This window comes from Plectropomus leopardus, chromosome 10, assembly GCF_008729295.1.
Source record: "Plectropomus leopardus isolate mb chromosome 10, YSFRI_Pleo_2.0, whole genome shotgun sequence".
Lineage (NCBI taxonomy): Eukaryota > Metazoa > Chordata > Actinopteri > Perciformes > Serranidae > Plectropomus > Plectropomus leopardus.
In genome coordinates this window covers 13,920,591-13,932,596 of record NC_056472.1, presented here as the reverse complement: position 1 = coordinate 13,932,596, position 12,006 = coordinate 13,920,591, and the positions used below count along the sequence as shown (strand labels likewise).

General features: G+C 40.6%; 1 protein-coding gene across 1 annotated transcript in view; it reads left to right on the top strand.

The window, feature by feature from the left end:
- erbb4b (erb-b2 receptor tyrosine kinase 4b) overlaps positions 1–12,006 on the top strand; it is a 410,234-nt gene that overhangs the window by 206,598 nt on the left and 191,630 nt on the right. The window contains exon 3 of the mRNA XM_042495287.1: positions 6,635–6,821. Coding sequence (XP_042351221.1) covers positions 6,635–6,821 — 187 coding nt within the window. The remainder of the gene's footprint in view (positions 1–6,634; positions 6,822–12,006) is intronic.

The window sequence follows — 12,006 nt, the reverse complement described above, 5'->3', positions numbered from 1 at the left end:
TCAGTAAGCAGCAGTCATTCCAAATTTTAAACAAAAGCCAAAAACTGCCTTTGATTTTAGGTCAGATAATTCCTGTTTTATTGCCTGTTTCCTCTTTTTTAATGATTTAATATTTCTTTGCAGGTTACTTGTTGTTGTATACATGTTTTAATCACCTGGAAGTGCCTTTTTTGCCATTCTGTAGAAAGGTATTTTAATTGTATTTGCCTCATTGAAATCATCAGGGAAATCCTTGAGCTTAACAACGTTCCTAGAAAGCAGCTGGCATTGACCCCCGCTAGAGGCAAGGGAAGGACATGGAATGCCAACAGAGCGGTTTCAAATCTTTCATGTCGCTTGTTCTTTTTTGCTTTTGTTACCACAGTCAATACAAAAAAAAAGTCTAATCTCACATGAGGATTCCTTTGTACAGGCGCAAAAAACACACACACACACAACCACATACTGACAGATTTGTTTCATGAGAGCATAAGAGGTGTGATGGAAGAAACAGAAGGGATAGCTTCTCTTCATCTTCAAAGATGAGTCATCAAAATAATCTTGTCCAAGCAATAAAACACTTGAGTGATGCACGTACATATACAGCTGCACGCACGCATCAAAGGTAGCATCCACCGCCGGTGTTTGATGTGGCTCACATTGGGTTAGAGCCACTCCAGAGGGATTGAGGTGTTACCGGGCAGCTGGCTCATTGCACGGCTGGAGGTGGGCGACTTAAACCAAAGCATGGCAACACTCAAGAAGACTCAAAAATTCCATCAGGGACGCTGCTCCTACTGTGAAACATTGCGCTCACGCAGCGCCACTAAGATGATAAAATAAAGCTGCATTATAACTGACTTTGTGAGTGATTATGCATGAGTTGTTCACAATGGAGGGTTAACGCTCATTTATGTGGATTAATGTCAGAAATTAATGTCAAAACAGTAATGAAGCCGTCACTTTTTACAATGGGACAATTACCAGCAATATTTCCAGTAGGTTGTTGCTTACATCAAGGATGAGCTCCAGGGGAAACTCAGGAGGATTTTCTCACTTACACTTGTAGACACTCCATCCGGATTCTGTGTCTGTTTACAGATGTGGATGTGAGCTCAGGCAGAGGGTTTAGAGAAGCGATATGGAAATAGAGGATGAGGGCTTAGTGATGCAAGGCAAACCTTAAGCCCTCCCAGTGCACTCCGGTGTATCAGACTTCAATGACCGCAGCCCCATGGAGCACATCGGTACGCCTCAATATGTATGGAAATGAGAGGGAATCATGCTAACGTGTGTTCAGTCTCTTCAAACATGCTAATGGTGTCATTACACTTTCAGCCCTGCACCACCTTTCCCAACATTTCACCCCCCCAGACCCTTTGCTGTCTCTCTGTCTCTTTTCCTGACCTGGAACAGGTGTGGTTTTAATTATGCATTGAACATAGTGCCAGTCCGATCCACTTGACTGAGCTCCTCCTCCTGCAGTGTGTGTCCCACCCTCTCTGTCTCCCCTGTCCTTTTCTATCCTTTCTGCCTCCCTCTTTCTCTAACTCTACCCTCCAAACCCCCCTCCCTCTCCTCTTCTTTTAGAAGTTGGGGATTGAAGGACTCGATTCCAAAACCGCGCACGTCTCGGTGACTCAAGTGAGGGGTTTGTTCCGCTGCCACACTTCCGTTCACAAATGCTTCGGCTTGGGGAGAAGGGAGGAGGGAGAAATCCCTGTTAATCTAGTGAATCTGGCTCTCTCTGTCTCTTTTGTTCACTGTTACTGGGACTCTGGTGCATTGATCTCTTGGGAGGCATGCAGGGTGTGTGTGTGTGTGTGTGTGTGTGTGTGTGTGTTTGTGTGTGTGTGTGTGTGTGTGTGTGCGCGCACGTGCAGGATGGGGGGTGGGGGGTGGCAAAACAGTTAAGCCAACTGCCATAAAAAAGTCTAAAATCCTACTCCCAACTAAGAAAAAAAAGGAATACTTGTGTACTGAAGGGATTGTGGATGATCAACAATTTGCACCTTCCTGTTTGAATCTAGTAAAGAATTGTGTCCATTTCACCACAAGAGATTGCCTGTTGATATACAAAACACTGAATAGGAAGAGAAAAAGGATTAAGAGAGCATTACGTCTTGGATTTTGGCAAGATGAGGCTGGTTATCTATCACATGTGCCCATGGATGGATAACTGAACAGACCTACAAGGGAATGACCCAGGGTAAGCCCCCTGGCCTTCACCTGGAAAATGTCGCTTAAATTAGCGTGCATCATCCAGGAAGATACTCACCACAACGATAAATAACACAAACATAACTCAAAGAGACACAAAATTGCTTCCGAGAGACACAAAAGACAATGAACAGATGCAAAGGAAGTTCAAAAATACACAAAATAACCACACACGTCAAACAAAACGATTTCAGAGACACAAAACGGCTAGATACGAAAACATCCAAAAATGACACAAATATAACTTAGACCAGAAAATCACACAAAATTATATAAAATATATAAAGAAACACAGCAACAACAAAAAGAGGCAAATTCTGCACAACGTCTGTGGATCTGTCTCCTATGTAGGAGAGGTGGCGGGGCCTTTTGCATGTCTTTGCCTAGGGGTCCTTTGTCTTATAATCCACCTAAGCATGTGGCCCTATGCTATCCCTATGATAGCTTAAAGGGCTATTTTTACTGGGAGAAATCCAGGACAACAACGTGTCATGTTGTTATCTTTAGCAGGTAATTTGCTGCTCTAATTGCACTGTGGCTAAATAGAGGAGGTCATTCAAATGACTCAGGAATAAATTTAGGGCACACACAAAAAATTCACATTATGTGGGCCCTTGTGTATTAACACATTGTGAATAAAAGGATTTTGCTATATTCCTTCAAGGGACTTTTCTTCAGGTGCACGTTTCCCTTATGTAGGCATACGGTGCACTTGGCCTGCACCCGTGGTGTTGCAGAGGGGGTGTTTTGTTGATCTGTGTTTAATGAAAGTGACCACGCAGAGCAGATTTGGCCATTAACTCAGCAAGGGCCTGTAATCACTACAAGTTGTTTCCCTTTTTTCACACAGTTCATTATTGAACAAACAATCTGTGGGGAGAAAAGCGTGTGTACCTGCCATCTTCTTTCTCCCTCGTTTTATTTCCCTTTGCAAGGCTGCACTTTGGAAAGTATTGATTTGGTGGCTTGAAAATAACAAACTGGCAACCGTGCGAGTGGGGTAATAAACAGGCTCAGAAAAAAAAGAAAAGTAAAAAAAAGCACACATGAAGTGTGTGCCCTGAAATTATAATCAGCCACTGTATATGCTCAGATTCAGTCAGTCTGAGTTTATTGCTCCTACTCTTGTGTGCCACCCTCCACCTTTTGGTAGGAGGAAAAAGCACCTGGATCATAGGTGGGGAGGATATGGCAAAACGCCCAGGGCAATGTCACTGGACTACATAGACTTGGAACGATTTGGTTGTGGAGCAGGGTTGAAAAGACCTTCAAACCCCCAGCAGGGTGAATGTGAGTCATCCAACAGACCTCAGCTCTTGGCTGGTGAAATAAAGTGTGAAGTATGGCTCTGATTGTCTAACTTTGTGTTCACACTGATGGTACAACAGAGACGCATCCAGTGAGCTCACTTTATTGTACACTTATGCATGCACACATGCAGACAAATGAGTGTGCATCAGCTCTTGCACCCTAGGGTTCACCGTCATCCTCAGCGATTCTACATACATAAAATATGTTTAACTCCACAATGTAGCTTATTTGATCTTCTTTTCCAATTGTCTCTAAACCGATCAACACATGCACACACATAAGCTGAATATAAATTCCCCATCACTCATTCACATAAATACACACAGACTCACCAGACTTTGGCCCGTCTGTTTCTATTAATGGTAATCAGCAGGGTAATGATGACGGAGCTATGACTGTGGCTTACTTACTGGTGGCTGATGGCCATGCTCTCTGACAGCTGTCAGCCGCCATGACTATGCTGCCAGGGCCCTCCTTAGGACTTATTTCAGTTCAGCACATCAGCTGCAACAGCACTTCACACACAGACTTGTTGATTATCAGCATCAGCGGGGCCGGCGTGGAAAGACTCCTCTGACCGCCTGTCTGCTAATGACAGCCACCATGATGGTGGATGGGAGAAAGAGGACACAGCCTGTCACTTTGATTCACGCGACAGCAGCTCCAACTGGGTGGCTCCGCGCCAAAGTCTCGACAGTCGTTATATCCCCTCCTAAATGACATTTAAAGTGTGAAGCAATGGCTGTCCTTGTGGCTCAGTCACCCCAGGCCGGGCCCTGGACATGAGCGCTGAACCCTGTGCCAAGTTTTTGCATTGAGGTCACAAACCCCAGAGCAAGTTCTCCTCACTCAGATGCTCTAACTCAACTCGCTGGCATGATTGAATCTGTGGAAAGTGACCTTGAAGAGCGATGTTGTCAATGATCTGATTTATGCCTGATTTCCCTTTTTTTTCCCCTGTCTGTTTTGTTTTGTTTTGTTTTGTTTTCTTGCCTGCTGCATTCTCTCTGTGCCCTTCTTGCCATGCAAACACGTAACTATTCTGTACATTTTTAAAGCTTAAGGTGATACAAGTAATTACCATCAATGTAAAATAAAACTTTCAGGAGCATTGAAGGTTCAGAGAAGAAACATTGTGCAACTTAATTTTATTTAATAACCTTGAAATATTGTTACTGAATTTGTCTTTTGAAATGAATTGAGTAAGAGACAGTAAATATTTGCTACAATTGCTTACACAAGGATAGAAGATGCTATGTAGTAACTCAAATTAAAATTCTAAATTACCAATTCATTTAAACTGCACAATGCAGCAAAATGAAATCCAACATTGGTCTTTGGAAATAATTCTATTTGTAGAGGTGTTTAGTTTTTTTTGGCTAAATGACAGAAGGATAGGAGGGACATATGCAGTGTTGGGGAGTAGGTAATTAGTTCATTTACTAGTTGAAGTTACAAATTGAGGTAGCTGGGTGGCAGTTTCACTACATTCAAATATTTTTCTTTTTCTGTACTTACATTGAGTCATGTAGTTTTTGTAGTTAATTACAAACTACAAATTGATTATATTCTTATGACATTTCTTGCATCCAAAATGAAAATGCCAGAGTGTATTGGCCACCATTCTCGTTTAATGACCTGCTTTTTGACTAAAATTACCTTTGATTTGAAACCACGATTTCCGTGATCAAATGTTATTAGTTTTCCTGGAAGATAAGCATTTTCCAGATTTCTCCCCAACATTTGCTCCCTGATACTCTTTAAATACTTCCTCGGGCTGTCTAGGTGTGGATTTCAGTGCCTTAATCTCTAAATCAAACCCACCTACATTTTATTCAGTGTCAGTTTAGTTGTACCTTTGTGTAACAATATGGGATTCCAGACTCAGATTGTGATGACTCTCCGTGAGGTACTTTGTAGTTTGCATATAGTTGAAGTACTTTTGTGAAAATAGTTCTACTTTGAAAAACAAAATAGTAAAATATATAATTTAACTACTTTCATTGTAAAGTAGCATGTAATTTGGTAAACTACAATTTTATGAGATATAGATATAGTTATGCAATGTGTAACATGGCTCTACTGGTTCTTCATTCACTGTGGGAGAAAATGTGAGAGACTATGTAAAGTTATTGGCTATATCCAGTGTAGGATCTTGTTTTTGTACAGGAAGTAGGCACAATATATAGGAGCCTCGCTGCAGATACACATTAACTGTAGAAGAAAACATATCTTAGAAGTGATATATTTTTTTGTAAAAACAAGGTTTAACTTTAAAATAGTGATGCCAATGGCAACTTCTTACAGCAAAATATTGTTAAAAGAGAGTAACTGCAGTTGGAAAGCAGTTTACCAAAAATATGCACTGCTGAATGGACATAGAGTTCAAAAGAAGTAGAACTGCCTGCAGAACGGGAACAAGATGTAACATCTTGGAAACAGTAGATAGCACATAGGTCACGTTTTAAGGCTTTCCACATAGGGCAGAGTAGTTGATTTCTGCAAGGCAGACACATAATTACCAAGCTAAGAAGAGCTAATAATAAGTGCATTTACACTTTTATTCACTTCAGCTTACAGATGTCAGACCTGAACTTTGAAATTGCATCATTTTTACCAGCCTATTATCAACAAAATGCATTTTCTTAGAACAGCTTGGAAAGAGTTAGTAGAGTATTCCCTTTGAAATACATTATAACAAGCTTACATCAAGATCAATGCAGATGTTCAAAATCTTCATTAAAGTAGGCAGAATCTAAAGTTCTTGATCAATATGTTGCACAATCTGAAACACAGCCCGATATAGCATCACAGCCTTGTACAGTGGTTCTGTTTTTGGCTGAAAACAATCTTGGCTAAGCCCTGAGTTCCTCAGACTGATGCATTGAAAAAGAAAAACATGGAATATGGCCTCCTCAAGGCCTGCTAGCGGCCACTACAGTTTTATAAACTACCTCTTAGCCTTGTACTAGCTTACATGCTGGAACCTTAATTCCAAATCCACCAAGAGAAATTACTTTTTTCCTTTTTTTCTTTTACACAACAAATGTTTGTTATTTATGCAACAATATTATGCACCGTTAAAACACCACACTAACACCTCCCTCTGTAACTCTGTCCGCAGTCCATCCGAGAAGTGACAGGCTACGTGTTGGTGGCCCTGAACCAGTTTGACTACCTGCCTTTGGAGAACTTGAGGATCATCCGAGGGACCAAGCTGTATGAGGACCACTACTCCCTCGCAATCTTCCTCAACTACAGACGTGATGGAAACTTTGGCCTGCGCCAGCTGGGTCTGAAGAACCTCACAGGTGAGTGACTGAAATATTTTCTTGTAACTCACATTTCTCTGTGCTTTGTCTCGTTGCCGGTTTTTGTTATTGTTGTTGTTATTTTCAAGCAAAGAAATGGCTTGTCAGTAAACTATGGTGCAACTTCACGATGAGTCCAATATTTACAATACTTGAGTCTAATATCAGAGATCAAACATTTAACATTTATATTCCCATGCCTCCTGGAGTTTGTGTGTGCATGTTTACCCTTTCATTCACCACCTGCTGGGAACTCCTAACAGGTTAGGACAGCTGATGATGAAATGCTTTTACTACTAAGCCTGAAATTTAGATCAAATGAGCATCATTCAGGAACTTAAAGGAATACTTCACCCACAATATGATCATTTATATATATACTGATCAACCTTTGTTAACATTGCATTTGTGAAGAAAACTTTGTTTTTCTCTCATTTCCCTATAGTAAACGAGGAATCTGAGAAAATTCTGAATAACTTTGATCAAAAGGGGGCCACTTTTACTTTTAACTACATCAAAGCATCCTTTTACAAACTCTCAAATAGAGCGTTTCGTGTGGTGAGATTACATACAAAGTCAGTACAAAGACACGAATAGAGGTGAACTTGCGCCGGGTGACCCCATGGTGTGATGCATATGATGAGAAGATGCACTATTTGCATCATACCTGCCAGTTTAAATTTTTCTATGAGTATAAAAATTCATGTGATGCCATGTCGCGACAGCCTGTTAGCGTTGAGATCTATTTGAGATTCTCCTGACGTAACCAAGAATCAACCAAACAATGGACAATTACCATCGCCATCTGAGGCCACCTGGAGCTGGCAAGTAAAAAAAATGCAAACAGTGAAGAGGTAAATCACTGCTGTAACAGTATAAAAAATAATGAGTTTTGCCATATTGGTTCACAGAATGCACGGAGCCTCTGTGCTGACAGTGTTCACATCACTTGATACCAGTTATCGGTTGTACTTAAAGCCAAGATAACCATAAGCTACCCTCCCCAGTTTGTTAGCACAAATATTAGCACAGCTAATGAGCTTGAATGTTTACGAATTGGCAAAGACTGCAAAAAATCAAGAACATAATACAGTGTAAGTAATTGATATACATTTGATCATTTTGTGGGGAAAGTATTCCTTTTAGCTAGTTAGACGTGATAACTGTCCGATGTTTTACACAGTTTTGCTTTGACACTGCCCAGCATGACTAAAGCAGTCTGTTCCAGAACTTGTTTTTAATGCTAATGTTTATTATTCTTGGGTCAGATGTTATTTAAGCAAATGGAGGAAATCTACACAATAATGGTCAAATGGAAAAGACACATTTTTTTAAAGCTATTTTTAAATGTTTTTTCCTTTGCTTTGAATGCTTCACAGACTTCTGAAACTCCTGAAACTTCATTATTCACTTCACTCACTTCATTACCTTGATTCAAATGGTTATCCTTGGAGTTCATGATTTCAGAAAGGTCTTACAACTGAATTCAACGGTGATTAGATTGCCTTGTTTAGTCACCAGTGTTAATCAGTAATTGACTAAGTAAAGTTGTCTACTGCATGCAGTGCTTAATTTGTGAAGAAGGAGGAGAGGGGGATGTTCCGGCAACCTGTGAGGGGGGCTGGACTTGTCACCGAACGCGTAAAAAAATCTAACATATCGGACTGTATGGATACTTACTGTTACAACTAAACATACCTAAACAGCACTGTCTTCACAAACAGAGACATATTTATAGCTATACATTTATTAATCAGATTATTTCGTTCACTCAAAATCAGCAGAATGAGACACACAGAAACAGCTGTTAACAGTTTGTAGAACATATATATTCTCTTGTAACTCTGTTTTGTACCTTCAATTTTCTACAATGGGGGAAATTAGGAATTGGGGTTGAATTTTCTATTTAGAACCACGAAGAACAAGCAGGCTGAATGAAATCGGTCTGTCTGTGCCTCCATCCTGTTTCAGTACTACGGACAGCGCCACACAAACACTCTGGAGTGTCAATAATCAGCACAGATGCAGCAGAGAATAACAATAACAATTTCTTCCTACTTTCATGCTTATTTGTCCAAAACAGCGCATAAAACATTCACAGAGCCCTCGGCCTCCTCTCCCCTGCTTGTTTCTTCATTCCCCGTGTCTCGCACAGTTCTGTGTCCTTTTGCAATCTCACCGGGGTCTCCACACTGTTGATCCGCCGAAATGACTTTGGCCTGCTTAGTGTCGCACTGGTTGGCTGGTTTGAGGAAATTCAACAAACTTGACTGTCTTTTTGCCATTTTACCAGTTTCCTCCTTACTGCTGAGGGCAGGCTATCTTAATTGAAACTGCAGTTTCAAATCATGTCAGCTCATATGAGCAGCACAGAACTCCCAATGTCTGCGCTGTGTGACCTGAAGTGCCATCTCAGACAGGTAACATTAAATATTTTAATTAATAACAGACAAAAATATATTAACATATTTTTATAGTGACACAGGAGGTGTTGGATCCAATTAAATAGGTTACGGATCCAACGTAGATGCCTGGAACATGTTCTGGCAGGTTCCGCCTCAAATTAAGCCCTGACTGTCTGCCTTCGCAACCATGGTGACTATCAGGAATTAGTTGTTCCAGAATGATCTAACAATGAACTGGTGAACAGTATTCACAGTAGCTTTGTTAAAATATCCCACAGAGGCCATACCAGGGAGATGCTTTCTGAAAATCTTTCACCAAAACTCAATAACTGGTTGGAAGGTACAGTATGGCACAGTTGCATTAATAAATTGGCCATTGTGCTTATAGCTGTTTATTGGCTTCTGTCATCTTAACGCAAGACGAAAACATGCACAATCTGCCTCTTCTTCTCCCAAGTACCCAACTAGCGCTGTTATCAAAATTAACCCTCTCAAGCTGGGGTTATGATTCTGACTGGTGGAGTTTTGAAAAGATGTTATCTCTTCTGTTAGTTCCACCCCTCGTTCCTGCTTACACACTAAGTGTTTCTCATCTGATTTACAACCCACTCCACAACCGACCCAAGCCTGTTTCCTCAGAAGTTCGAGAAGACAGTGAATGTGATAAATGCTGATATATAGCACGCTAAGTAGAAAAACATTGTGTGGGTGGTTCTGGCTCTTTATAAACAATGGATCCTTGTGCTCCTGGGTTTCCTTCAGGCGCCCTGACCCTGAGGTCAGTAAGAAATGAAGCTTTTGACTTGCAAAAAGATGTAGAGCTTTTTTCCAATACAAGGCTAAGTGGGGCGGGCTCAGGCCAGCTCATGATGTGTGTAACACAAGACCAGAGGTGTTATTCACCCATATTGAAGTTGAATCCAACCTCACAAATCTTGACTGGAGATAGAGATGTGTTTTCGTTGAATAACATTAAGTCGAATTGTTATCAGTAAGTCCCGGTCAGTTGTGTTTAGTCCCATGGTGCAAACGCTGCAATGTTTTTTTCGCCTTATGCCCTTCGGTGCAATCATAACATTAATTATTTTGCTTTATTATTTTATTTTTATCTTTTACACATAGGGAAGAATGATAAATGAGATTTGAATGATTTATTAGTTAGCACTGCAAAGTGCCATGCGTGTCCTTGTTGATGGAATGTAAAAAAAAAAGTGCTTTGAAATTACTTTTGCTGCCTATTTCTCTACGGGGATGAGCTCCCAGTGCAATCAGACTGGACTGGTAGCACACAGTACACTGAAGCTTGTTTCCAGCTAATTATGTTTTGGGACCAAATACCTATATTCATACCAAATGTATGAATACATGGTATATGGTATATATATATTTACATTTCAAATATGTAGAGGACACTTACACTCAGGAAACATGAGACGGACACTGCCATCAGTTTGCACAGGAATTTAAAAGCGCACTCTGTATTGCAAAATTGCAAATCATTCTGAGACTAGAATTTATTTAGATTTGTGAGGAAGCGTAGCACTGAGCTTGAGTCTCTGCTGCTTCCAGCCCTCTTTCTAAATAATTCAATTGTCTCTCATTGTTCTCTTCAACTGTTCCTTCCTGGTGATCCCCCAGAGTCGAAGGAAGCGACACAGCCGTCCACGAGTGTATTTGCAGCAACACTATGTGCTTGTGCATCATGTTCCATCTTGCATTTTTCTCACATGTTGCGCCATACTTAGGGAATTGCGTTGGTCCAGCACCACAAGCAGCTTTTTTTGCCAAGTTGGTCCTCTTCATTGTGGTGCCAAGTTGAAGCCAGTGCTGAGGGAGCCGGGGCTGGACTCTGTGAGAAGCTGCTGTTTGATGTGCCATCCGTGGCCTCGAGCCATGAAGTGGAGGGGAAGTTATGCACAACAGCCATGGCCTGAATCTGCTCTACTCATAACTCTGTTAGTGTCTATTTAGTGTACTATTTTTTGTTCTTGCTAACAGATACAATAGAATAGAAAAACAACTATCCAGGTTAACTTTTCTTTGTTTGCGTGTAAAATCTATATAGGCATGTTAAGTTTGGACAGATGTAATCTCTGTAACGAGGTGTCTGCAATTCAGAATCTGTAGGTAGCAGATTTTGGTATCAGAAGCATTCTGGTTTCCAACTTGAACTGACCAATCACGTTTGAGCAACAGGTAAACATGAAACAAAAAATACACAAAGATGGCAAGACTGTTATCCATATTCAAACAATAATACTAATAATAACTTTATGAGCAGGTTCAGTGTTATAATGTTAAACATTACCGTGAGCATTAGAGGCCGGTATCATCATCATCATCATCATTATCTTCTTCTTCTTCTTCTTCTTCTTCTTCTTCTTCTTCTTCTTCTTCTTCTGCTTCTGCTTCTGCTACTACGACTACGACTACGACTACTACGACTACGACTATTTCTTCCTGGTTAATGGTAGGTGGTAATTGGCGTTGAGGATGTATTACTGTCCCCTCTACGAGCATATCGATGGTTAAATTATATCAAGGATTTATCTAACATTTGTTGTATCTCTAATGAGGAAAATGTTCTTAGAGATAATTAGCGTTATCGTTTTATTGCCCAGCCCTACCCCAGAGGCTTATCATTGTCAAGCTGATAGTTGATGAGTTCCGAGATAGGGATAGATGGGTTTAGGATCAAGTCCAAAACTTGGGACCCATAACGACCTTAAATACCAACTTGTCACTTTATAACAAGAAACTTGTCTTGGAGGGTCGATCAT